General features: G+C 51.3%; 1 protein-coding gene across 9 annotated transcripts in view; it reads left to right on the top strand.

The window, feature by feature from the left end:
- GTF2IRD1 (GTF2I repeat domain containing 1) overlaps window positions 1-27,389 on the top strand; it is a 93,740-nt gene that overhangs the window by 44,202 nt on the left and 22,149 nt on the right. For all 9 annotated transcript variants that reach the window (XM_084764564.1, XM_084764567.1, XM_084764565.1 and 6 more), the window contains exons 4-16: window positions 1,226-1,381; window positions 3,056-3,239; window positions 4,258-4,571; window positions 5,747-5,836; window positions 7,957-8,040; window positions 13,316-13,499; window positions 16,141-16,166; window positions 17,581-17,689; window positions 20,620-20,657; window positions 21,196-21,276; window positions 22,346-22,435; window positions 25,587-25,637; window positions 26,553-26,618. In XM_084764564.1, the coding sequence (XP_084620690.1) occupies window positions 1,226-1,381; window positions 3,056-3,239; window positions 4,258-4,571; window positions 5,747-5,836; window positions 7,957-8,040; window positions 13,316-13,499; window positions 16,141-16,166; window positions 17,581-17,689; window positions 20,620-20,657; window positions 21,196-21,276; window positions 22,346-22,435; window positions 25,587-25,637; window positions 26,553-26,618 (1,473 nt within the window). The remainder of the gene's footprint in view (window positions 1-1,225; window positions 1,382-3,055; window positions 3,240-4,257; window positions 4,572-5,746; window positions 5,837-7,956; window positions 8,041-13,315; window positions 13,500-16,140; window positions 16,167-17,580; window positions 17,690-20,619; window positions 20,658-21,195; window positions 21,277-22,345; window positions 22,436-25,586; window positions 25,638-26,552; window positions 26,619-27,389) is intronic.

The following is a 27,389-nucleotide window of genomic DNA, read 5'->3' on the forward strand; positions in this document are numbered from 1 at the left end:
CACTATTCATAACACTCAGAATCTGGATAGTTTATTTCAAGCTTGGAAGGCTTCCAAGGAGAGCCAGCTCCTAGCCGGAAGGGGCCATGAGGCCCTGTTCATCCTCTGTTTATCCCAGTACTTGGGAAGCAGAGGCAGGCGGGTCTCTGAATTCAATTACAGCCTGACCTACGGAGGGAGACTCTGTTTTTAAAACAGCAACAACCGGCTGAGGATTGCAGGGTTCGGTCTTATGATTTCAGAGCAGTCAAGGCAGAGTCTCAAGCACCTAGTCCCATCACAGCCACGGTCAAGAGCACTGAGCCTGGTTCTTCCCTTCTAGCGTTCTCCTGTGTCACAGCTCAGCACTGCACAGCTTAGAGAATGGTGCTGCCCACGGTGGGCCGAGTCAGTTAACAGTGAAGATGGCCCGCATGGCGGTGCACACCTTTAATCCCAGCAGTACTAGGGAGGCAGAGGTAGGCGGATCTCTGAGAGTTCAAGGCCAGGACAGCCAGGGCTCTGCTACCCAGAGAAACCCTGTCTCAGAAAACCAAAAAAACAAAAAGCAAAACAAAACAAAACAAAACAAAAACAAAAAGCCAAAACCCACTCAAGGTGATTCCCCACTTATATGCCCATAGGCCAATTGATCTAGACCAGTGGTTCTCAACCTTCCTAGTGCTGCGACCCTTTGATACAGTTCCTCATGTGTTGTGTCCCCCCCCCACCATAAAATTACTTTTGCTGCTTCTTCACAACTGAAATTTTGCTACAGTTACGAACGGTAACAGAAATTTGTGTTTTCATACGGTCTTGGGCAACCCCTGTGAAAGGATCATTCAACCCACAAGGGGAGGGGAGGGGGTCGAGACCCACAGGTTGAGAACCACCCATCTAGATCCTTCATTGGAGCCATCCTTCTCAGATTGTGGCAAACTGACATTTAAAACCAACCGTAACTATAGTCCCGGCGTTTTGGGTGTTGGCCCCGGGGGAAAACTCCGGCTTAGGTGGGTCAGTATGTATCTAGAACGGGTCGTGTGGAGCGTCTGTTCCAGTTCTGAGCCCGATCTGTTGCACTAGACTGAGGGTCCGAGAGGAAAAGGGCAGCCCTGAGTTGGAATGTGGCCAGACTGAGACCTGCAGCCTTTGCTGGCCCTCAGCAGGGCCCTAACTCATTCACTGTGACTCCGGTTCTGGGGGCTTGAAGCTAACCTCTGGCCCCTGTGCTCTTGTCCCACAGGGGGACCCCTATGGAAGGATCCGGAAGCAGGACACCCTAAAAAAGTGCAGCGCTGCGAAGGTGGTGGCCGGAGCATACCACGGTCCTCGCTGGAGCAGTGTTCGGATGTGTACCTGCTGCAGAAGATGGTAGAGGAAGTGTTTGATGTTCTTTATAGTAAGATCCTTCCTCATTCCATTCCTGGAAAGGGGTGGGTGGGAGATCCGCCTACCCACACCGGCCTTGTCTGTTTTAACCTGGTCCAGCTCTGCCCCACCTGCCCTATCCCAACCCTGCCCATCAGCCTAGCCAAACCATACTCCACCCTGTTTAGCCCCGCCCACACCAGCCCAAACACACACACATCTCTTTAGCCCCACCTACCTCAGCTCAACCACACACCCTTGCCCTGTTTGGCTCTACCTACCTCAGTTACATTTAGCTCCAACCTCACTCGCTCCACCTTTTTTTTTTAGCTCCACCCACCCTGCTCCGTTTAATATCCCGGCCCCCCCCCCACTCCCCAATTCTACCCAGCTCAAGCCAACTCCACTCCATCCTGCCTTGCTTGCTCTGCCCACTGGTATCTGACCCAGCTCCTCCTCCCAGCATATCCAGGGCAGTCCAGCCTTGCCCTGTGAGATCATCCCATGCGCCCCCCAACCCCCAGCGTAACCACACCCACTTGACCCATCCTCGTCCAGCCAAACTTCAATCCTAGCCCCACCTGCTCTGCTGGTCTCAGTCGAGCCCTAACTGATTTAGCTCTGTCCACCTCAGCTCTGCCTTACCCACCCCTGCTCGGCTTTATTCATCCACTTCAGCCCAGGCTTTCTCCTGCCTGCCAAATCCAACTTGGCCTCACCTGCCTTAGACCTGCCCTGTCACACCTAACCACACCCAACTCAGCCTGCTGCTGTCTGGCCATGGCCTACCCTGCTCAACCTTGCAGCCTTGCCCGTCTTCAGCCTAGCCCTGCCCAGCACCAACTACGTCAGCACTGCCCTCTCCATCTCCGGCCGTAGCCCCCACCCACCTCTGCCCTGCTGTGTGCAGCTGTGCCTTACCCAGCCACACTCAGCCAAGCCCAACCCAACTCCATACTGCTTAGCCCCACCCACCTGCCCCTGCTCAGCTGTGCCCCGCCCACCACAGCCCAGCCCCACCCAGCCATTTTCTAACCTAACCCCATTTGCTCTGCCCATCTCAAACCCAACCCTGCTCAACCCAGCCCTGCAGAGCCTTGCCCTACCCACTTTAGCCCTGTGTAGTCCTATCTGCCTCTTTCTGCTCTGCTTCAGCCATGCCTTGCTGCACTCAGCCTTACTTAAACCCAGCTAACCCCTGCCCATCAATGCCCTATACCCTTGTCAGCCCTGCCCTTACCCCACCCAGCCCCGAGCCTAGCCCTGCTCACTTCTGCCCGGTCCCACACAGCCTGGCTTTTCCCCATCTCACCCAGTAGAGGAGGCCTCTGCTTCTGCGCTATGGGCCTCTCAGCAAAACACAATCCTTAAGACGTGGCTTTCCCCCACCCTAGCCCTTTCCCAGGTACCAGTCATTACCTCCCCACCCCCACTCACGTAAGCCTGAGGTTAAAATTCAGTCCACTATCCCTAGCCTGGCCTATGGGCCCTCCTGTTTCCTCCCACCAGCCCTCAGATGCACACAGTGGGGTTCCATCTACAGGCTGGTGTCGTTTCATTCTATACCGTGTGTGTGTGTCTGCAGCAAGGGGGGGGGACCCGGAACCCCTCCCCAAGGGGGGGGAGTCACCTCACATTGCCTGGTTCCCGATGTGCCTAGCCAAACCCCAGCCAGTACTGAACCTCACTGTTTACTCTCCGACAGGTGAGGCTATGGGCAGGGCCAGTGTTGTACCTTTGCCCTATGAGAGGCTGCTCAGGGAGCCGGGGCTACTGGCGGTGCAGGGCTTGCCTGAGGGCCTGGCCTTCCGGAGGCCAGCAGAGTATGACCCCAAGGCACTCATGGCCATCTTGGAGCACAGCCACAGAATACGGTTTAAGCTCAGGAGGTGAGTAAAGCCCTTTTCTAACTGCATTTCCTTTGACTGTGTTAAAAATACCCTGACAAAGGCCCATTAAGGGGAAAAGGGCCTATTTGGCTCACAGGCCATCACTGTAGGGAGGTCACGTCAACAGGGATTTGAAGCAGCTAGTCACGTTAAGGCCACAGTCAAGAGCCGAAAGCCATGAACTCAGGCATGCACGCCAGTCCTCAGCTTGCTTTCTCGACTGTTAGACAATTCGGAATCTCCTGCCTAGGGAATTGTGCTGCCCACGGTGGGCTGGGTCTCCCCCCTGCCCCCATAAACATGCCCATGGGTTAACTTAATCTAAATCCCTCTTTAAGACTCCCTTTCCTGGGGGGTTGGGGGGGCATAGTGGTGCACACACCTTTAATCCCAGCCCTGGGAGGCAGAGCCAGGCTGATCGCTATGAGTTTGAGGCCAGCCTGGTCTACAAAGTGAGTCTAGGACAACCAAGGCTACATAGAGAAACCCTGTCTCAAAAAAGCAAAAAAAGAAAGAAAGAAAAGAAAAGAAAAACAAATTAATTTTAAAAGCCATGAGTTGTTGGAGCCTGGGTGTGTGAGCCTGGGCTACGAGTGAGATTCATAAGAGACTGGGAGGTGAGGTCAAGGCTGAGCCGAGATGGATACCATGGGCCCAGCATAGTGGGGATTTCATGTTGCATATAGCTGCCTAGTCTTCCCCAGAAGTGCGTGAACAGGTGTGGGGAGGGTCAGGTGGCGCGGGCAGGAGCCAGGTAGAGGATGGGATTGGTGGCCTGGATCGCTGAGGCAGGCTTGGTGCAGGTCTGGATGTACCAGTGGTTGCCCTGGTACATTATGCTCACGCTGCCAGGCTTGCACCCTACCTATAAAGCGGGGCCTGGCTCCCATCCCATCAGAATACCTTCAGTGGGCCCAGGTCTGTTCTAGTCTCTACAGTTAGATGGGCTGTGAATGGAATGGTTGACAGGCAAGAGGAGGTATTCAAAGCACCTCCTGGTCTCCTCTCTTCCACCCAGGCCTCCCGAGGACGGTGGGCGGGACTCAAAGCCACTGGTGGAGATGAACGGTATCTCTCTGCTACCCAAGGGGTCCCGAGACTGCGGTCTGCATGGCCAGGTCTCCAAGGTCATCGTCCCCCAGGACCTGCCCCCCTCCGCCACCCCATCCTCTATGGCCAACTTCCTGTACAGCACTTCGATGCCCAACCACACCATCAGGGAATTCAAGCAGGAGGCGCCCACCTGCCCGTTGACCCCCAGCGACATGGGCTTGGGCTGGCCTGTGCCTGAGCCCCAGGTCCCCAGTGCCCAGGATTTCTCCGACTGCTGTGGTAATGCTGCAGTAGGGGACCTACACATTTCTCTGGGTTGCCTCTAAGGAGGAGGCATTTCTGGGTTGGGGGTGGCAGTTGGGGGGATGGGCAGTGGTGGTGGGTTTTGCCAGTTACATTATGTGGAGACCCAATTAAATTTGGGCCTCCACTTGACCTTCTGAATAGACCTTGGATGGGATCAAGAGGCGCCTGGGGAGGACGTCCCACCTAAGGAGGCTGTGGAGATTATAAACTAATCAGGGAGCTGGGTGTGGTGGCACAAGCCTTTAATCCTAGCGCCTAGGAGGCAGAGGCAGGCGGATTTCTGTGAGTTCAAGTCCAGCCTGGTCTACAAAGCGAGTCCAGGACAGCCAAGGCTACAGAGAAACCCTGTGCCAAAAACAAAACAAAATAAAACAAAAAATAAATAAATCAGGATGATGAGACGGTTCAGCAGGTGAAGGCACTTGCCAGCCTGCTTGACGACCTGAGTTTACTCTCTCAGCCCCACATGGCAGAAGGAGAAAGTTGAATCCTTTCAGTTGTTGTCTGACTGCCACACATGTACCATGTATGTGCACACACTCACAAGACAGGAACGTAATCAAAAACAGACTAAAAGAATCAGCCCATATACAATTAATGAGCATCCATCCACTGTGTACCCTCCCTTGGATTCAAATTTTAGGGGCCTAAGAGAAGGAACAGCTGGGAGCAAAGAAGATGTGGGCTCTTTCCTGGCTGTGTATGCCAGGGCACTTCTCACTCTCGCTGAGCCTCAGTTTCCCCATTTGTAAAACGAGGGTGCTTATATGGGCCCGAGTATCCCTTACTAAAATACTTGGAATCAATAGTTCTTAAAGTAGATGTTTCAGATTTGGGTGTCGGGGGATATGGCTGAGCTGATGGAGTGCTTGCCTAGCTAGAGGCATTTGTCACCAAGCCCAGTGACCTTAGTTCAGTTCCTGGGACCCACAAAGTAGAAAGAATCACCTCCCAAAAGTTATCCTCTGATCTTTATAAATACATTAATAACTAATTAAAACAGAAAGAAAAGGTGACATCCCACTGTCATGATGCCTGCCTCTGCCTATCCAGTTCTGCCCTAGAGAGCAGCTAAGAGCCTTAGTAAGGAATCTGGCCTGGAGCCCCCCCCCCCCCCAAATGTATGCCTTTATTTTCACCTTGTTCAGGACAGAAGCCCGCAGGGCCTGCTGGGCCTCTCATCCAGAATGTCCATGCATCCAAGCGCATCCTGTTTTCCATCGTCCATGACAAGTCAGGTAGGCCGGTCCCCTTGGCGATGACCTGGACAGAGTGGTTTTCTGCAGTGAAAACGGATGCATCAGATATGGGTGAGAGACAGGAGGAACAGTTTTGCTCAAGGAGCCAAACCAGGGTGTGATGGCCATGGGTGTCACATACAGCCCCAAGCAACAGTTTAAAACAGGTTTCTGTGCGTGTGTTAGTTAGTTTTCTCATTGCTGTGGAGTTACTGTTCTCTTCCCTGTGATAAAATGTCTGACAAAAAGGAACTTAAGGGACAACGGATTTGTTTTCCCCGCTCACAGTTTGAGGGGTTACAATCCATCTTGTGGGGAGGACAAGAGATAGAGCCTGAGGCGGCTGGTCACACAACCAGAGAACAGAAAGAGATGAATGCTGGTGCTGAGCTCGTTTTCTTCTTTCTGTATAATCTGGGATCTCAGCCTAGGGGATGGTACTGCCCACAGTTTCTATGGTGAATCTGAGTCCTGTCAAGTTGACAAGCAAGACTGATTATCACAGCACGTGGGGAAGTCACTAGGTGTTTTTGGTCTAGGGTCTCTCACAAGCTTGTAGGCACGGTGTCAGCTGGGCTGCAGTCTAATCTGCAGGCGTGACTGCAGCTTTACAGCCATGTGTAAGGTCACTCCCACTGCCCACAGCCATGGGCAGAAGACTTTAACTCTGAACCCACCTGGGCTGGTTTATCTCAGGTCAGCTGAGCAGGCTCGCAACATGGTGGCTGCTGGACTCACTTTAGTGATCCAAGACAGAGAAAGGAAAAAGCCTGTTGGTTTTTGTTGTTGTTGTTTTTCTTTTCTTTTCTTTTCTTTTCTTTTTTCTTTTTTTGAGATAGGGTTTCTTTGTGTGATAGCCCTGGCTGTGCTGAACTCATTTTGTGGATTTTCCTGCCTCTGCCTCCTGAATGCTGGGATTATAGGCGTGTGCCACCATGCCCGGCTGGAAAGCCTGTTTTTTTCATGACTTCACTTTAGAAGTGACTGTCATTTCTGCCCCATTCTACGTATTCCAGCCAGTGCTCCACGGAGGAAGGTGCCATACTCCTCCTCACAAGAGAGGCAATATCAAAAAAAGCCAAGTGTCACCGGGAACGGTGGCACAGGACTGTAATCCCAGCACTCGGGGAGGCAGAGGCAGGCGGGTCTCTGTGAGTTGGAGGCCAGCCTGGTCTCCAAATGGAGTCCAGGTCAGCCAAGGCTATACAGAGAAACCCTGTCTCCAAAAACAAACAAACAAAAAAAAAAAAAAAGCTAGGTTTTTAATCCAGCACCCAGGAAGCAGAGGCAGGAGGATCTCCATGAGTTTGAATTTGAGGCCAATCTGGTTTACATAGTACCAGACCAGCCAGAGAGCTCCATAGTGAGAGCCTATCTCAAAGAGGGGTTTGTGGGAGTGGGAGGTGGGGGGCAGCATGTGTGGGTAGCCCCCAACACTTGGGAGCTAAGGCAGGAAGTTCTCCTTTGAGGCCAACCTAGGCTACACAGTAAGGCCCCATGTCTAAAGAACAGGCAAAAAGAAAGTAAAAGAAAGATATGCCGGGCCTGGGAATGTGATTGCACACTCAAGTATTGTTTAGAGTCCCTCAGTGAGGGGGTGGGAGGCTGGCTCAACAATTACCACTTATCTAGCATGTAGGACCCCGGTGCTAGGCACAGTGACACAAACCTGTCATCCCAGCATTCAGCATTCAGGAGGCTGAGGCAGGAGGATTTCAAGCTCCAGTCTAGCCTGCTCTACATAGTAAGACCCTCCTTTCTCAACAGGTGTGGCTCTCACAGGCTTTTGCCTGCCTGAGGTAGGGTGGTCTGGGGGAGAGAAAGGTCAGAACCTACAGAGAGACACAGAAATGGACTCGGGGGCCAGTGAGAGAGCAGAGGAGACAACTGTCTGGGGCACCCCCAAATTGCATAGGGGCCGAGGTGACAATGGGTTGGGCATGCTGGGGACTTTTGAGTGGCATCCTAGACTCATGGAGGGAGAGTGGCAGGAGTTTAGGCACCCTGGCAGGAAGCAGCCCCCCCCCCTCAGCCTCCCCAAACCCCCCTTCCCCCCAGCCTCCCCGAGTCCCCAGCTTTTGGGGGGCTGAGCCCTCACTGGGCCTTCTGTGTTTTGATAGAGAAGTGGGACGCCTTCATCAAGGAGATGGAGGACATCAACACGCTGCGGGAGTGCGTGCAGATCCTGTTTAACAGTAGATACGGTGAGTGGGCGGCCCGGCCCGCCGGGTGAGCATCTCGTTATGTGTGGCAGTCGCTTGTGTTCCCCAACACAACAGCAGGAGCCATATGCTGGCGCCCGCGCAGCGACAGTGCGGATGGCATCCGGCGTGGGCTCTCCCCTATCTGGGGAGAGAGGGTGGTTGTGTCAATATTTCCCTTGCAGATTTTTTTTTTTTTTAATTTGTGGGGGTGCGATGATGGCATGATTCCCCAGACCTTGAGTCACCTAGAGGAAGATGGGCAAGGTGTACATGTTGCTCTCAGTTTGCCTGGCCTGTTCCCACTGCCCCGTGTTGTTCTCTGCTATTTTTGTGGTGTGTGCAGCATATGTGTGTGGAGCCGCCTGTACACGTGCAGGTGTGTGTTGTCGTGTGTTGTTGCCGAGACAGCCTCATGTAGCCCAGGCCGGCGTTGAAATTGCTGTGTAGATGAGGGGGTGACCTTGAACTTCTGATCCCCACACACACACACATCTACTTCGTGGAGTGCTGGGATTACAGGGGTGTGTGAACCACCACCACCACCACATCCGGTTGTATGTGGTTCTGGAGATAGAATCCAGGGTTGCAGTAAAAATTCTGGCCCAGCTGGAGACGTACAAAGTAAGGAGGCCCTGTCTTAAAAAAATAAAAATAAAACAAACAAACAAAAACCACCACCAAAAACATATTACTCAATATATTTGTGTGTGAGTGTGCATGTGAGTTATCGTGCACGTGTGTGTACATGCCACAGTGCAAGTGTAGGAAGAGGTCAGAATGTAGCTTTCAGGAGTCAGTCTCTCCTTGTACTCTGTGGGTTTCAGCTCTCAAACTTGGACTGTCAGTCTTGGCGGTTTTAGCTCCTGAACCACTGTCTTAAGTTCCTGTGGCTGTGCTAAAAACACCGTGACCAGAATCAACTTGGGGGAGGAAAGGGTTAATGTTAGCCTTCAGCTCTCATGCTAGTGCTCCAGGCAGGAAGGAAAATAAGGCAGGCACTCTAGGCAGGCACCTGGAGGCAGGAGCAGAAGCCCTGGAGGAACATCGCTTATTGGCTTGCTCTCGGTGGCTTTTTGGGTTTTCTTTTTTCTTTTTCTTTCTTTCTTTCTTTTTTTTTTTTTTTTTTTTTTTTTTTTTTTTTTTTTTATGTATACAGTATTCTGCCCACATGTTTGCCTGCCTGCCACAAGAAGGCACCAGATCTCACTTGCAGGTGGTTGTGGGCCACCATGTGGTTTCTGGGAGTTGAACTCTGGTACCTTTGGAAGAGCAGACTGTGCTCTTAACCTCTGAGCCATCTCTCCAGCCCCGCTTTTTGGTTTTTCGAGACAGGGTTTTTCTCTATGTAGCCTTGACTGTCCTGGACTCACTTTGTAGTCCAGGCTGGCTTCAAACTCACAGCGATCCTGCCTCTGCCTCCCAAATGCTGGGATTAAAGGTGTGTGCCACCACGCCCGGCAAGACAAGCATTTTTATCAACTGAGCTAAGACTTCTTAATTGTGTGTGCGTATACACACACACAGGTCAGACAGCTTTTAGGATTTGATTTTCTCAATCTACATCACTTACATATGAGGGATTGAGCTCAGGTTGTTGGGCTTGGCGCTAAATGCCTGTACCTGGTGAGCCATCATCACCATAGCTTGTCTTTTTTATTTTGCAGTTTTTGTGTTGTCTTTGTTTTACAATTGATTTGTGTCTTTTCCTTCCTTCCTTCCTTTCCTTTTTTTTTTTTTTTTTTGTTTTTGTTTTTGTTTTTTTCCGAGACAGGGTCTCTCTGTGTAGCCTTGGCTATTCTGGACTCACTCTGTAGACCAGGCTGGCCTCGAACTCACAGAGATCTGCCTGCCTCTGCCTCCCGAGTGCTGACTTTCTTTCTTACTTATATATTTATTTACCTATATATTTATTTTGAGACTGGGTCTCATTTCACCTAGGCAGCCTTAAATCTCCGAGTGTAGCCAAGGATGGCCTTGAACTTTGATCCTCCTGCCTCCACCTCCAGAGTCAGCATTCCATTACAAGTGCGCACGGCCATACCCAGTTTCCTCAGTGCTGGGAGTGGAACTCTGGGGCTTTGTGTGTGCTAGGCAAACCCTCTTCCCGAGTCACAGCCCTAGCTTCTATTTTATTTTATTTTCAGACAGGGTCTTGCTTTATAATCCAGGCTAGCTTTGCATTCCTGGCAATCCTCCTGCCCCAGTCTCCCCAGTCCTAGGATTCCCCCGGTGCGCACCACTTCTGGGCTTTTCTCTGCTTCTTGTCGTCTGATCGACAGGTCTTTTAAACATGGGGGGAGGTAAATTCTGTAGGAGATGACCCAAAAGCTGAGTTTTATCAGATAATTGGGAGTTTGGCCCCAAGGCACAGTACCTCACTCAGTAAAGCCTGAGACCGTGATAGGATTGAGGTCCTCCATCCTGGTGATGACTTTATGTTCCAGCACCACAGCTGCCAGGGCCTGCAGAGCACGTGCGTGGAGATGCAGGTGCATACAGCGGTGGCCACTTGCATACAGGTGCATACAGCGGTGGCCACTTGCATGCAGGTGCATACAGCGGTGGCCACTTGCATGCAGGTGCATGAAGGGGTCCCTGAAGGTCTCAGAGAGGAAAGCAAACCCCAGGAAGAGATGAGAATAAAAATAGTGCAGATTGACTTCCGCAACCTGGATCAGACTTTGGGGAGTTCAATGCTGGGCGGATCGTTGTTGTCGTCAGCATATTTAAACCACAGTCAGTCCAATTCCAGGTGCACAGTGAAGCCTAAGGTGTGACTACATGGAACGCCTTTCCAAGTCACATGTGACCAGGAGGGTGGATTCTTTTTTTTTTTTTTTTAGGTTTATTTTATTTATTACATCACATTATAGATGGTTGTGAATCGCCATGTGGTTGCTGGGAATTGAACTCAGGACCTCTAGAAAGAGCAGTCAGTGCTCTTAACTGCTGAGCCATCTTTCCAGCCCCTGAGGGTGGGTTCTATAGCCCAAAGGCCCAGGATCTAGTGTGGGCTCTGACGGATAGCATGGAGGTCAGCAGGCCACAGAGTACTGTGACATTTCCCCCATGATGGCTAACAGATCTAGGGAAGGGGGAAAAGTCTAGGATAATCATTCTGGGGGAGTTTAGGGGACGTCAATCTCCACAGATAGCAAAAAGGTCACCAGGTTAACAAAATCCACTCCAGGAGAAGACGTCCCTGTGTATTTAACGTTCCTGATTTCCCTAGTGGTCTGTGGGCACAAGAACTTTTGTGTCCCCCAACAGAGACATACAGTAGCGTGTGTGCTTTTGTGCAAGTTCATATAGCTGTGGCTGCTTGTGTGCAAGATCATATATGGTTGTGGACCCTTGTGTGCAAGTGCATGTAGTTGTGAGCTCTTGAGTGTGTTTCCGTACGGCAGTTGGAATTAGTATCCAGGAGTCCACCGGCCTTGGTGAGGAGGTAAAGGTGTCTCAGAGGAGGCTAGAGGGTCAGAGGGCATCCTGAGATGGCACCTTTGCTGGAACTGATAGCCCGGGTCTCCTGTAGAGGGACGTGGGTGGCCTAATTGGCTGCCTGCACAGGAGTCTCCTCATGCAATCAGGTGCAGCCCCTGGGCTCTATGGAGTGGGAACTGGATAAAGTCCAGGTGTGTGCAAGAGGATGAGGCCCGGGTAAGAGCTCGCGTCAGCGGCTGTCTTTCAAGCTACCATATGTGCATGCGATAGGTGAGTTCCAGGGTAGGGCGCATATGGGGGACCATACCTCCCCCCCCCTCCCCGAAAATAGAGAGAGACTAGGTATATGGTGTAACGCCAGCATTGTGGAGGCCGAGACAAAAAGGTTTGAGAGTTCTAGGCCTGCCTGTAGGCTATAGGGACCCTGTCGGGAAGCCTGCGGAGGTTGGGAACGCCCTAGCATGCGTGAAGCGCTGCGTTCCATCCTCAGCATCTCATAAACCAAGCATGGTGCGTGCACGCCTGGAAACCCAGCTCTTGGGAAACTGAGGCAGGAGGATGATGGATTCAAAGAGACCTTGTCTCCAGAGGTTGGGGGGGGGGGGAGAGAAAAAAGTCCCTTGAGGCTGCAAGGTCCTGAGTTCCCACGAACCCTAAAAAGTGATTGCCCAAGCCGTCAAGGCAGCGCTGGCGGGTGGCTTCCCACACAGGAGGCGGGGGCTGAGGGAAGAAGTGATTTGACAGCTGCTGAGATCTACAGGGTTTAATTTGACAACGAGCTAAGTGTGACTTCACAGCATAGGGCTGCCTGCCAAACGCTGCCGACAGACAGGCCTGGGATAACGTCAACAATGAACTGCCCCGGAAGCAGCCTGCACTGCCCAGCCCCTGACATGGCCAGTGAGTGGCTGGAGAGCAGCTCTGGGCTACAAGCCCTTCCCCCCCCCCCCCAACACACACACACCAGAAGAACAGGGAAAGCCCCCAAGCACAGACTAGCTTGCCATGTTTGGAGCCCTGCCTGGTGGCGCACCTGGCCTGTAAGCCCAACTCTTGGGAGGCAGAGGCAGGAGAATTGCTATGAATTTGGTGTCATTCTGGGGAATGTAACAAGACCCTGTCAAAAATGGGTGCAGAGGGAAGGGGGAGGGGGTTCAGCTGGTAAAGGTGCTTGCAGCCAAGCTCTACGACCTGAGTTCGATTGCTGGACACCCCCTTCCCCTCCCCCACCACATGCTGGAAGGAGAGCACTGACTCCTGCAAGTTGTTCCCTGACCTGTCCATACTCAGGCTGTGGCCTTACAATGCCTCCCAATAAATAGGTAGTAAAAGGTTTTTAAATGTTTTCTAAAAGACGCCGGCCCAGCCAGTGGTAGTATACACCTTTAATCCTAGCACCTGGGAGACAGGAGGCGGGTGGATCTCTTAAGTTTGAGGCCAGCCTGATCTACAGAGCGAGTTCTAGGACAGCCAGAGCTACACAGAGAAACCCTGTCGCAAAAAAAAAAAAAAAAAAAAGACTCTGCGTGAGGTATCACTGTTCTTTAACTCCAGCATTTGGGACGCAGAAGCAGAGAGATCTCTGAATTTGAAGCCAGCCTGATCTACGTAGTGAGTTCTGAGTCAGCCAGGGCTACATAGTAAGACTCTGTCTCAAAAAGCAAATTTAAAAAAAAATAAAGAAAAGAAAAGAGGGAACGGTGACTTGGTTGTTTCTGTTATTGTGCAGCCAATGCAGTGTCTGATGGGGAGGGGCTGTTGTTATCCGGGTGTGGCACACAGTATCCCGTGACTTGTCTCTTGCACTCATTCTTTGTTCTTGCCCTTCCAGCGGAAGCCCTGGGCCTGGACCACATGGTCCCTGTCCCCTATAGGAAGATTGCCTGTGACCCTGAGGCTGTGGAAATTGTTGGCATCCCGGACAAGATCCCCTTCAAGCGGCCCTGTACTTACGGGGTGCCGAAGCTGAAGCGGATTCTGGAGGAGCGACACAGCATTCACTTCATAATCAAGAGGTGTGAATTGGCTTGGTTCTGTGAGAGAACACCTGCCTAGAATCCCCCAGTGAGGGCCTGGGGTGTGGCTCAGTGGTAGAGCACCTGCCTAGAATCCCCCACTGAGGAGTTGAGAGTGTAGCTCAGTGGTAGAACACCTGTTTAGAATCCCCCAGTGAGGGCCTGAGGATATGACTCAGTGGTAGAGCACTTGCCTGCCTTGTATAAGGCACTGGATTTTCCATCCTCAGAACCACAAAAACAAAATGAGGAGCAGATGATTCTAGAACTCAGGACTGTGCTTTGGGACCCTAGTCCATGAAGTGTGCACTCCAGTCCAGGCATCCTATGAAGCCTTCTGGTTTTTTTCCTCTTCCTCCATATCTCCAAAAATGATGTGAGACCCCTTGTAGTCTGACTCCACCTCCCCAGCACTATATTTCATAAATAATGGCCCTTCTGTTAGTTCTGCAGCTGCTGGGCCAGTGGGCGGGGCTGAGAAGGGAAGCAGGGCCTCCAGACAGGAAGGTAGTTTCCATAGCATTGCTGTTTGTCAGCTTCAGGCCTTGTGGTGTCCAGATGTGTGTGAGCTCCCAGAGATCCAGGAACAGCAGGGGACCCCAGGTCTCTCTGAGGAGGAACAGGAAGTCACATTCAAGCTTCATGCCCTTAGCTCCAACTCAGTCTACCCTTCCTTACTGGCTTTTTTGGTTTCTTTTATTTTTATTTATTTACTTTTTTGTTTGATTTTTTTTCCAAGGCAAGGTATCACCATGTACCTCTGTCCTGGAACTTGATATGTAGACCAGGCTGGCCTCGAACTTACAGAGATCCACTTGCTGCTGCATCGCCACACCTGGCTGGCTTTCTCTCCCACCCCCACCCCCCCCAGACAGGGTTTCTCCATGTAGCCCTGGCTGTTCTGTACTCACTTTGTAGACCAGGCTGGCCTCAAACTCAGAAAGATCCACCTGCGTCTGCTAGGATTACAGGCGTGGGCCACCACACCCCGCCTTGCTGTTTGTGTTTTTAAAGACAGGGACTGTGTAGCCCAGGATGATCTTGGCTTTCTGATTCTTTTTTTCTCCACCAACTACATGCTGGGATTTCAGGTCTGCTCTCCCATGCTCTGCGCTGGTCAATGGCTTCCTCAGTTATATTAGCCTGCTCTTCCAACATAACAGGTTCCATGACATCCCCAAATATTCATATCAGGCACTCTGACCATCATCATGCTCCCACCCCCCACCCCCCATTACACATACAGATTTCTGCCCTAGTTTCAACCTGTTGCTGTGATAAACGAAAGACCAAAAAGCAGCTTTGAGGAGGAGAGGGGGGTTAATTTCCACTTCTGGGTCACAGTCCCTCACTGAGGGCAGGAACTCAGCAGAAACCATGGAGGACCGCTGCTCACTGACTCACTCTGCCTCACCCCCTGCTCATGCTTATACAGTCCAGGACCACCTGCCTAGGGAATGCTGAGCCCCACTCCCGCATCAGTTTACACAGTTGATCAGAGACATGTCCATAGGCCAATCTGATGTGGACAGCTCCTTGGGTGACTCTAGTTTGTGTCACGTGGACAGTTTCAAGCTAACCGGCACACACACACCCCTTTAACTCCTAGACTCTTTTCTCTTTGGAAGTTATTTCTCTTCTATCTTCCAGTCAATAAAAGCTGTTGTTAAGCCAAGTGGTGGCAGCACACACCTTTAATCCCAGCACTCGGGAGACAAAAGCAGGCGAATCTCTTTAAGTTCGAGGCCAGTCTGGTCTATACAAAGTGAGTCCAGGAGAGCCAGGGCTACGCAGAGAAATCCTGTTTCGAAAAATCAAAAAGAGAAAGAGAGAGAGAGGGGGAAGGAGGAAGGGAGTGAGCGAAATGATCAGAAATTCAAGGTCATCCTTGGCTATGTAGGGAATTGGAGGTCAGCCTGGGCTACATGAGGCCCTTTTCTCAAACAAAATAAAACAATGCAAAACAGATCAACAACAGAAAGTCTGCCCAGGTCTTTCATGTCTGGAGTAGCAAGGGGACAGGAGCTTGAATTGTTTATCTGCAGTGAAAGAGGGTTGGGAGCTGGTCCCTAGTTGTCATAATGAACAGAAAGGTCATGGGCCTTGCCATCCCTGGCTAAGCAGAAACACACTCTGAGATTTCAGAGTCCTTGTGTATTAGTTACTGGTCCTTGTTGCTATAAGCAACCCCCCTCCCCCAAAAGCAACTTAATGAAACAAAGGTTTACTTGGGCTCACAGTTTGAGGGTGCACAGTCCATCACAGGGAGAAGGTTGACAGCAGGAGCATGAGGCAGCAGGTCACAGGGAATCCTCAGTCAGGAAGCAGAGACGTGAATGACGACTGTCAGCCATCCTCCTTTTCATACAGTCCAGGATCTCAGCCCATAGGTGGCTCTTCCCTCCTCAGTTAACCTAACCTAGACACTCCCTCACGGACCTGTCCAGAGGTTTGTTTCCGTGACGATTCTGAGTCCCATCAGGTTGGCAAGACCAACCGTCACTCCCCAACACTTGCTCACGTGGGTGGCCGACCCTGTGCCCTGGTCCGGATCTGTAAGAACCATCCTGGTGGGGATCTGTGGCCGTTTCTGAAGGGACCAACCTGCACCTTTCTCATGTTCTCTTTCCTCTCTTCCCAGGATGTTTGATGAGCGAATTTTCACAGGTGAGTGAGTGGGAGCCATCGGGTCTGTTCTGGAGTTGGTGACTCCTTGAGCTGATCCTGTTATTTTGAGTCCTCTTCCGGCATCTCGGGATTATGTGTGGTCTCGGGGCTCCCAAAGGCTCGCAGACTGGAACCCTCTAGAGTGTAGAGGTTCGTGGGAGAAAATAGCAATACCATTTGTTGAAAACATAGCCAGGTTCCCTTTGGAACTACCAATAGTGTGTGTGTGTGTGTGTGTGTGTATGTGTGTGTGTGTGTGTGTGTGTGTGTGCGCCCACGTGGAGGTCAGAAGTCAACACCAGTGTCTTCCACAGTCACTCTCCCTTACTTTTTTTGGAGACACACAGTTATTTAAACTTGTCATTGCCTTCCCAATCTTGGTTATGGGCATACATCACTGCTGGGGCTTCAAATTCGAGTTTTCGTGCCAGTAGGGCAAGCCTCAAGTTATCTAGGTTAGCCTCAAATTCAAGATCTTTCTGCCTCTGTCTGTGGAGTGCCAAGATGGCAGACGTGTGCACCAACCTTATTTTCCCTTTCAGCCATTCTATAGACATGGGTATGATACCACTCCCGTACAAGGAAAGTGCTAGAAAAGTAGGACCTGGCCCTTTTCCTTAGCCTTCCATGACAGTAGGGCACACCTAGGAGAGGGAGGGAAGGTGTTGCGCCTCAGCCACCAAAAGCTACACAGAACCTTGCGGCGCGACATACCTGAGCCCCATTAACAGCTTTGCGACCCAGTAGCTTCCTAGATGTGGGCATTGTCTGTGGGCCTCAGTTTCCCCACCTTTGACATGAAGATGATAAGAGGAGCCAGGTGGCCGGATGGTGGCGGCGCACGCCTTTTTAGCCCCACTTCTCCAGAGGCAGAGGCAGGTGGATCTCTGAGTTTGAGGCCAGCCTGGTCTACAGAGTGAGTTCCAGGGCAGCCAGGGCTACATGTGGAAACCCTGTCTTGAAAAACTAAAAGAAGAGGTGCTGGCTGCCTTCAAGTTTCTGGTTTTATTAAACCTGGCGGGGTGAGCTTGTCCTGAGGTTCTTACATTATCATGTCCTGGTGGAGGGTGGAGAGAACATTCCAGAATGAAGGCAGGGGGTAGACCGATAAATTCCTGCCTGTTTCAGACAGCCCCAGAATAAGAGATTAAATGCAGACCCCACCCCCTTCTAGGAGTGCCCCCCCCCCCCGTGGAATGTCCTGTAGAAGCCACTGTGAGGGTATCTCCCACCAACAGGAGGGGCCCTATCTTTCAGGGGGTTCACAAGATAGGGTCTTACCATGTAGCCCAAGCTAGCTTCAGACTCACAGCAATCCTCCGACCTCAGCCTCCTAAATGTTGGGACGGTAGGTATATGCCATCACATCTGGCTGAAGAGCCGTCTTCTGAGGTGTAACTAATTCTTCCCACAGGGAACAAGTTTACCAAAGACCCCATGAAGATGGAGCCAGCCAGCCCACCAGAAGACACTTCCACGGAGGTCTGTAGGGACACCATGCTGGACCTGGCTGGGACTGCTTGGTAAGATTCCTCTGCTCTGGGTTAGGCCTATGTTCTTCTGCACAGCATAGGAAGGGCTTGAGGCCTGGCTGGTTCCCATCACCCCACTTGGGCGCATGATTTCCACATTCAAGGACTCTGAATATACACCTTCCAGGCCAGTGAGCGACAAAGTGGGGCAAGAGAACTAGGAGAATTAGGTGTTTCAGGTGCCGATTGTCTCAGGGACCTACCTTGTTTGCCCACACTGCTTATCTCTATGTACATAACCCATAGCCTAGTCATTGGCCCTCATTCTTAACCCAGGCTGTGAACTGAAGAGGCCAAGATCGGGCTATCTGAGCTGCAGGTGTGGTTCAGCAGCAGAGCACCTGCCTAGAATCCCCCAGTGAGGAGCTGAGGGGTGTGGCTCAGTGGTAGAGCCCCTGCCTAGAATCCCCCAGTGAGAGGCTAGGGTGTGACTCAGTGGTAGAGCACCTGCCTAGAATCCCACAGTGAGGGGCTGGGGTGTGGCTCAGTGGTAGAGCACATGCCTAGAATCCCACAGTGAGGGTCTGGGGTGTGGCTCAGTGGTAGAGCACCTGCCTAGAATCCCCCAGTGAGGGGCTGGGGTGTGGCTCAGTGGTAGAGCACCTGCCTAGAATCCCCCAGTGAGGGGCTGGGGTGTGGCTCAGTGGTAGAGCACCTGCCTAGAATCCCCCAGTGAGGGGCTGGGGTGTGGCTCAGTGGTAGAGCACCTGTCTAGAATCCCCCAGTGAGGGGCTGGGGTGTGGCTCAGTGGTAGAGCACCTGCCTAATGTGCACAAGGAAGTGAATTGCATCTTTTTTTTTTTTAAAGATTCATTTATGTATTTTGTGTATATGCGCACTCTGTCTTATATTCGAGCCGGAAGAGGAAATCATATCCCATTACAGATGGTTGTTGAGCCATGTGGAGGAATGTTAATTCAAAACATGGCTGTTCTGGCAAGAGATCACATCCAAAGACCTTTCAGATCTGTGTGATCCAGCTGGAATACAAACATGCCTTTAATCCAGGAGACAGAGGCCAGCCTAGTATAGAGCCAAGTATCAGGTAAAGAAAAGCTTGGATCCAGGGTTGGTGATACACACCTTGAATCCCAAACGAAGGTGAAGTTAGTTTGTAGAAGGAAGCACCCATGTTTGGAAATGATGTCTAATTGAGTGGCAGAAAAGGTGATTAATCAGAGAAGATTTGACAGAATAGGATACGCCGAACTCTCACGAGAAGAGAGAGGAGAGGGAAGCTACTTAGGAGGCAGTGTTACCAGGACAGTAATAGAGAGATGGGTTGCAGAGAGAGAACTCAGGTGAAGATGGAACGAACAGAAAATGAGAGGCAAAAGATTGGAGCAGATTGCTGAGTTAGATTGAGGCCAAGCAGAGCAATTCTGGGCTGAGAGAAGCCAGATTAATAAGTCAGCTGGGAAAGGAGTTTGAGCCAGAACAGCTGAGTTGAACCTGCCAGCCAGAGATCAGAGAGAACCCGGGAGGGTGAGCTTGTTAAGCAGTAAGACTTAGAGGCTGAAATCATTCTGGGCCTAGGTTAGATTGTATGGAGGCTAGAAGCTTCCAGGACTAGGCTTAGGCAGCAGAGGGAGCTAGTAAGCCTCCCAGACAACAATGGAGCCAGGAGAATAAAATTACTTTTACTGAGCCACCATATGGTTGCTGGGAATTGAACCCAGGACTTCTGGAAGAGCAGCCAGTGCTCTTAACTGCTGAGCCACCTCCCCAGCCCCATTTTAGTTTTTTGGGTTTTTTTTTGTTTGAGACAAGGTTTCTCTATGTAACCTTGGCTGACCTGGACTTCGTTGACCAGGCTGTAGTCAAACTCACAGAGATCCGCCTGCCTCTGCCTCCCTGAGTGCTGAGATTCAAGGTGTGTGCTACCATACCTGCCTCTGTTTTTTTGTGGGAGTTGTTTGGGGTTTTTGGGGGGCTGTTGGGTTTTTGTTTTTTTTTCAAGACAGGGCTTCTCTTGTAGTCCTGCCTGTCCGGACTCCCTTTGTTGACCTGGCTGGCCTTGAACTCACAAAGATCCGTGCCTGCCTCTGCTTCCCAAGCGCTGGGATTACAGGAGTGCACCACCACACCTGGCTGTTTTTTTGATTTTTAATTTGAGAGTGGTCATTTGTCTTAGAATGCCCATGTCCCAGGGTCTTTTTCACAGAAATCCTACAGTCTCTAATCCCACACCATGCACCATTCAGCTACTTTGCCAAGCATATAGACTCCAACACTGGCCAAGCCGGACCGGGAGCTGTAGAGCACTTCCTGGCCTGGAAGATGGAGATGCAAGTGAGGGTGTGACCAGAGGAGCCAGGGCCCTGGGAAGCTGCTACCCGATGCCAGTGTAGGGCAGCAAGTCCTCTTCTTTGAACGCACAGAGTCCAAGATGCATGTGTTTTTACTTGATTTTTGCTTTGTTTTTGAGACAGGTTCTCCCTATATAGCTTTGGCTATCCTGGAACTTATTATGTTGACCTGGCTGTGATTGCTGGTTCACAGAGATCCACCTGCTTCTGCCTCCCAAGTGCTGTGGTTAAAAGTGTGAGCCGCAATGCTTGGTTTAAGATTGTTTATATTTGTGGCCGAGCGCACAGTGGTGCATGCCTGTAATCCCAGCACTCAGAAGGCAGAGGTAGGCGGATCGCTGTGAGTTCGAGGCCAGCCTGGTCTACAAAGCGAGCTCAGTACAGCCAAGGCTACACAGAGAAACCATGTCTTGAAAAAAAAAAGATTGTTTATATTTTTTTTGGTTGATTAGTTGGATTTTGGTTTTTTTCAAGGCAGGATTTCTTTGTGTAGCCTTGGCTGTCCTAGACTCACTTTGTAGACCAGGCTGGCCTCGAACTCACAGAGCTCTTGGGCAGATCGGCTCAGGATAAGTTCGACACCGGGTCATTTCCCCCACTTTCCTTTCTCAGGTCAGACAAGAGCAGCGTCTCTGAAGACTGTGGGCCAGGTGAGATGCAACGTGCCCCCATTCTGTGACCACAGAACTGGGAGGGTGTCCACCAATCCTCAGCTGACAGCCGGGAGGAGCCCAGCCCAAACCGTCAACCCACAATCCTTGGGATAGTTTTCTGCCATAACTCCCTTGCCACCACACCCCAAGCCTCACACTGCAAGCAGCAGCGCATCCTGGGAACTCTGTGGGGAGGGGAAGAGACTAGAAACCAAGCCCTGGCATTGTTACCACTGCCCTTGGTTCCTCTACAAAGAAGTAAATCCTCCTAACTGCTGTGCCGGCTCTCCAGCCCTGTGGATAAGCCGCGCCATCTTCACCCCATACACGAATTAGAGGTGCCAGGGTTGGCCTGAGTTTGTCCAAGGGATCATCTGGTCTCTCCTGGTCTGGGCAGGAGCCAAGGATCCAAAATGTCTTTTCCAAGTTGTTCACTGTCAATTCACAGAACATGAGAATGTTCTGGAAAGACGTGACTTTGTATGGCATGCTCGTGCCCCCTGCCTGACTGTACCCCCTCTTGTTCTCTTTGCAGGAACCTCAGGAGAGCTAGGAATGTTGAGGCCCATCAAAATTGAGCCAGAGGAGCTGGACATTATTCAGGTCACTGTTTCAGGTAAGATATGTGCATCGAAGGACTGTTGGTGCCGTTCTGCCGCCCGGGGCCTGCTCCATGACACCATTGTATCCCAGTTGGAAAAAAAAATTTTTTTTAAACCAATGTTCAAGATTTAGCTTGAGGTTTTGCAAGTGCTTAGCAAGTGCTCTGCCACTGAGCCACACCCCAGCCCCTCACTGGGGGATTCTAGGCAGATGCTCTACCACTGAGCCACACCCCAGCCCCTCACTGGGGGATTCTAGGCAGGTCTTCTACTACTGAGCCACATCCCCAGCCCCTCACGGGGGGATACTAGGCAGGTCTTCTACTACTGAGCCACATCCCCAGCCCCTCACTGGGGGATTCTAGGCAGAAATTCTACTGCTGAGCCACAGCTCCCCTTTCCACTTTGTATTTTGAGACAAAATCTCACTGAGTTGACAGAGCCAGCCCTGAAGCTACTCTGTAGCCCAGGGTGGCCATAAGCTCTCAGTCTTGCTGTTTCGTCTTCCTATGAACTGAGGTCATCAGATTGCAGGCTATACCACCTCTGCTTACAGGGATTTTTTTTTTCCCAAGAGTCTTGGTGTTGTTTTTTAACAAAATGTCAATTGTTCAATTAAAAGCCTGCCAGCTCAAAGACGCAGAGAAAGCACCCAGCTGACCTTCCTCCTCCGCTGACATCCCAAAAGAAAAGCTCCTTTCCCACACCATCTCAAAACACCCCCACACTGAATGTCCCTCCTTTCTACTTCCTGTGTGTCTCTCTATCCATCCTCCTGACTTCCCCTTAGTCTCTGTGGGGGTTTTTTGTTTTAGTTTTTTGTTTTTCCTTCCTGTGTTCAGCCTCTGTCAACTGAGTTGCTTACTCTGCTTGACTTTATATTTAACTCTGTTCAGTCAGAAAGCTCCTGGGTTAAAGGTGTGAACTAGGGCTGAGCCACACCACAATCTCAGGGTTCACAGTGTGATCCAATATCCTGCACCATCTTGGTCTGTAGACCTGCTTGGCACCTAGAGACATCTAAGGGACCATGATGGGCAGGGCATGTAAAAGGCGCCCTTGTCACTCAGAGTTTCCTTTCAGATCCTTCGCCGACCTCTGAGGAGATGACAGACTCGCTACCTGGCCATCTGCCCTCAGAGGATTCCGGTTATGGAATGGAAATGCCGGCTGGTAAGAGGTGGGCTGGGGCTGGCCATACTGGGGGCCTATCACCCTGGGGAGCCCCCAGGGAGGGACAGGTGGCTCAGGAAGCCATTGCTATTGCCTGATACAGGTGGGACCATCTGTGTCTGCAACATGGGTTGTGCCTCGGAATTTGAGATTTTTGCACTTGATTAGATGCTTTTAGGAGCTGGCCAGTGGTGGCACAGGCCTTTAATCCCAGCAGTCTGCTCATAATCCAGATTGGGAGGCAGAGGCAGGCGAGCCTAGTTTGAGGTTAACGGAGGCTATGGAGTGAGTTCCAAGGTAGCCAGGACTACACAGAACAACCCCGTCCACAAAGGATTGCTGATGTGCTCTCATTCATCTGCCTACCTGTTCTTTGGTTGGAGGTTGACGCCCTCTAGCAGGCAGCTAATTGTAGCATGTTGGAGGGGCTGGGTTCGCGGCCTAACACTGTAGGAGGTGAGAAAACTAACCCGTGGAAATAACTCCCCAAACAAGCCAAACATGGTGGAGCGTTTACCCCAGCACTTGGGGGACAGAGGCAGGAGGATCAGAAATTCAAGGTTATCCTTGACTGCATAGCAACGTGTAGTCCACTCTAGGCCGCGTGAGACCCTGTTTCAAAGTACCAAAACAGGGGGCTAGAGAGCCGGCTCGGCAGGTGAAAGCATTTGCCAGTCAAGCTTGATGCCCTTGTTTTTAACCCCTCGGACTCCCCGGGGTGTAAAATGAGAGAATGGGCACCCAAAAGCTGTCCTGTGACCTTCGTGTGTCTTCTGCGGCATGCGTGTGACCTCCTCACGCACACATACACATGAAATAAATAAAGTGAATTCAATTAAAATTTGTTTTTCAAGGGTGCTAGAGAGATGGCTCAGAGGTTAGGAGCGCCGGCTGCTCCTCCAGAGGTCCTGAGTTCAATTCCCAGCAACCACATGGTGGCGCACAACCATCTATAATGAGATCTGATGCCCTCTTCTGGCGTTCAGGTGTATATGCAGACAAAATATTGTTTTTTTTTCAAATGTGCTAGGAGTGTGGCACAGGTGGTTGGCTGTTTACCTGAGCACACCCCATCCTCCCCCTGTCCCCCACCCCTCCCCCCATGCCACACACACACACACACACACACACACACACACACACCATCACATAAACTGGTTGTGGTACCACACACCCATAATCCCAGCACCTAGGAGGTGGAGGCAGGAGGATGAGACCCGTGTCAAAATAATGATGAGAGCTGAAGAGTTGGCTCAGCAGTTACAAGTACTTGTTGTGCCAAATGGTGGTGGCGCACAACTTTAATCCCGGCACTGGGGAGGCAGAGGTAAGCGGATCTCTATGAGTTCCAGGACAGCCTGGTTTACTCAGTGAGCACCAGGACAGCCAGGGCTACACAGAGAAATCCTGCCTCAAAAAAATCAATGCAAAAGCCAGGAGGTAAAACAAAACAAATACTTGTTGTTGTTGTTGTTGTTTTTTAAAGGCCAGATGAGGGCATGAGATTCTCTGGAGTTACAGACAGTTGTGAACCCCCTGACATGAATTGCTGGAAACTAAACTCCCGTCATCTGTTAGAGCAGTAATTGGGCTTTGACCACGGAGCCATCTTCCCGGCCCCGGAAAAGGTCCTTTCCTTTTTACAGGGGTGCTATATATCAAACCCAAGGCCTTGCCCATCCCCCAGGCAAGCCCTCTCCAATTGAACTGCACCCCCAGCCCTTTGTGGGTGCATTTCTTTTTTTAATTCTGAGATAGGATCTCACTAAGTTGTGCGGCCAGTCCTGATGTGGCCGTGTAACCCAGGCTTGCTGAAACTCCTAAGTCTCTTACTTCAGCCTTCCAGGTTGCTGGCAATGATGTGTGTGTGTGTGTGTGTGTGTGTGTGTGTGTGTGTGTGTGTGTGACATACATTCACAGAAAGTAATGTCCGTTAGTACAGGGAAGTCAAGATAGCGGAACTTAAAGCCGCTGGTCATATCGATCACATCTGTAGTCCAGAGCAGACAGAATGCACGCGTGTGTGCATACATCTTCCTTTCTCTCTTCTTTCACAATTCAGGGCCCACACCCAGGGAACGTAGGCACTCCCTTTTAGTCTGGGTCCTCCCACGTCAATTACCATAGTCAATACAGCCCTCCACACACATGCCCACCGCCGCTCTGATTTAGAGACCCTTTATGGAGACTGTGTCCCTGTGTCCCCCTCCCCCCCCCCCCCCCCCGTCCCCTGTCCCCCCCCCCATGATTCCAAATAACAAATATACAAAAAGGCCAGAGAGAGTGTTCTGCAGGTTAAAGCACTTTGTGTGTTGTTAGCAATTCAAAGTAACCGTCATAGCTGGTGTGCGTCGCCATGGATTTTGAGACAGGTTCTTGGTACATAGCCCAGGCTGTCCTACAATCCACAGTCCTTTTGTGTCAGCCTTCCTGTGCTGTGTAGCTCAGGCTAGCTTTCAACTCACAATCCTCCAGCCTCAGACTCTGACTTGCTAAGATCACAGGTGTAGGTCTCTCTGCACTGAATCCTGGTGGGCTTTTTTGGGGGGTTTTGTTGTTGTTTTGTTTTTTCGAGACAGGGTCTCTCTGTGTAGCCTTGGCCGTCCTGGACTCACTTTGTAGACCAGGCTGGCCTCGAACTCACAGCGATCCGCTTACCTCTGCCTCCCGAGTGCTGGGATTAAAGGCTTTTTTGGTTTTTGTTGTTTTTGGCGGGGGCTCGTTTTGTTTTGTTCTTTGGATTTTCACGGTTTCTCTGTGTGGCCTTGGCTGTCCTGGAACTCACCTTGTAGCCCAGGCTGGCCTTGAGCTCACAAGAGATCCACCTGCTTCTGCCTCTCAAGTTCTGGGATTGCAGGTGTGGCTTGTTAACTTTTGATGTCACACCAGGTGACCAGGCTCTGTTCTTACTCTTCGACCATCTCCTCTGTGCTTAGATTAGCAAGGCTGGAGGCTGGAGGACGGCCATATGGGATAATTGCAGCTTCCTGTTTGAGTGGCACAGTGTGTCCTGACCCCAGCTGGGGCTGTTCCGCTCTGCCTCACCCGGGAGGCACTCTACCCTGGTTGTCAATCCTCTAGTTGAGCTCCCTGGGCAGTAAAACCCCAGGAGCTGACAAACATGGTTTCCTGACATCCTGTTTTCTCATAGACAAAGGCCCCAGTGAGGACCCGTGGCCAGAAGAGAGGCCGGCGGCAGAAGGTGAGGCCCTGCCTGTCTCCCATAATTCCCTCTCCACATCCACTCCCGCCCTCTGAGAAATTCACCCTTCCTCTCCATCATCTCTCTCCAACACCCTGCATTTGGGCTGGGAGTCCAGTGTGAGGTGCACCAGGCGGGAGAAAGTTCTAGACTGTGTTAGAATCAACTTTTAACTTCGGCTTACACACATCTAGCTGCCTTCCATGAAGGCTTCTAAGCTGAGTTAGAAGCCCCCTCCTTTTCCTGAGCTAGATTTTTTATCCTTGAACATAAAAAACCAGCCTTCTGTATAGAAGATTCTGTAAGAAAAACTGTTTTTTCTCTCTCTCTGCTGAGAACAAGGCAGGGTAGGTGGAAAGGCCAAAGTGAGAGCGTAATCCTCTGTATCACTAGCATGTCTGCCTCTAAAATAAAGTGGTGTCAAAGAAGATGAATGCCACTTTGTAAAACCCAGCTTGATGTACCATATTTTTTGGACCATAAGACCCACCCAGTTCTTAGAGCAGTAAAACAATAAAAACAGCAATTGGACCATAAGGCACACCCTAATTCCCCACCACCACCACTTTTCAGGGTAGGGGGCAGGTAGTGCTGCTTATGGTCTGAAACATACGGTAGGTAGGATACCTGTGAAGTTATTTGAAAATGTTTACTGCCCCCTAGTGGCAGTGTATGCAAATTACAGGCTTACTTTACACCCACTAACTACCTGTCTGAGAACAACCACAAAGCCTTCTAGATTTCTTTGATGGCACATTCCACAAGGAATTACAGGCTTGTCTAGAGCTGCCATTTCTCTTGTTCGGTCCCAATGACTCACCGCAAGGTTATCCCTGATGCCTTCAGAGCTGGGGTGTGAGTTAAGCACCAAGTTTCAGTACCCAGGAAACTCAGCACACTGCCCTTGCCTTCCAGAGAGCCCCGGTGACGTGATCCGGCCCCTGCGGAAGCAGGTGGAGATGCTGTTCAACACGAAATATGGTGAGTCGGGACAAAGGAGCCACCTTCAGGATGGGACCACTCGAGTGATTGGTCCATATAGCTCACCCTCTGGCAGAGATTCCCACCCTGCTGGTCTGCCGGCCTACAGGCTCTTCTTCCAGATCATTCCTCGGCTCCTGTGCTTTTAGGCAGCTTAGCCACAGGCCTCATGGACAGCCTGGGAACTCATAGCAAGAAATGACTTTCAAAGCCGGGCGTGGTGGCGCATGCCTTTAATCCCAGCACTCGGGAGGCAGAGGCAGGCGGATCGCTGTGAGTTCGAGGCCAGCCTGGTGTACAAAGTGAGTCCAGGACAGCCAAGGCTACACAGAGAAACCCTGTCTCAAAAAAAAAAAAATGACTTTCTCTGGAATCCAGAAAAGTAGGGGTGGGGAATGTTGCTCTCAATGATGCACTGTGGAATCAGAATCCCCCAGTGAGGGGCTGGGGTGTGGCTCAGCGGTAGAGCACCTGCCTAGAATCCCCCAGTGAGGGGCTGGGGTGTGGCTCAGTGGTAGACCACCTGCCTAGAATCCCCCAGTGAGGGGCTGGGGTGTGGCTCAGCAGTAGAGCACTTGCCTAGAATCCCCCAGTGAGGGGCTGGGGTGTGGCTCAGCGGTAGAGCACCTGCCTAGAATCCCCCAGTGAGGGGCTGGGGTGTGGCTCAGTGGTAATCCACCTGCCTAGAATCTCCCAGTGAGGGGCTGGGGGTGTGGCTCAGTGGTAGAGCCCCTGCCTAGAATTCCCCAGTGAGGGGCTGGGGTGTGGCTC

Source organism: Acomys minous, assembly GCF_964271855.1.
Source record: "Acomys minous genome assembly, chromosome: 16".
NCBI classification, from domain to species: domain Eukaryota; kingdom Metazoa; phylum Chordata; class Mammalia; order Rodentia; family Muridae; genus Acomys; species Acomys minous.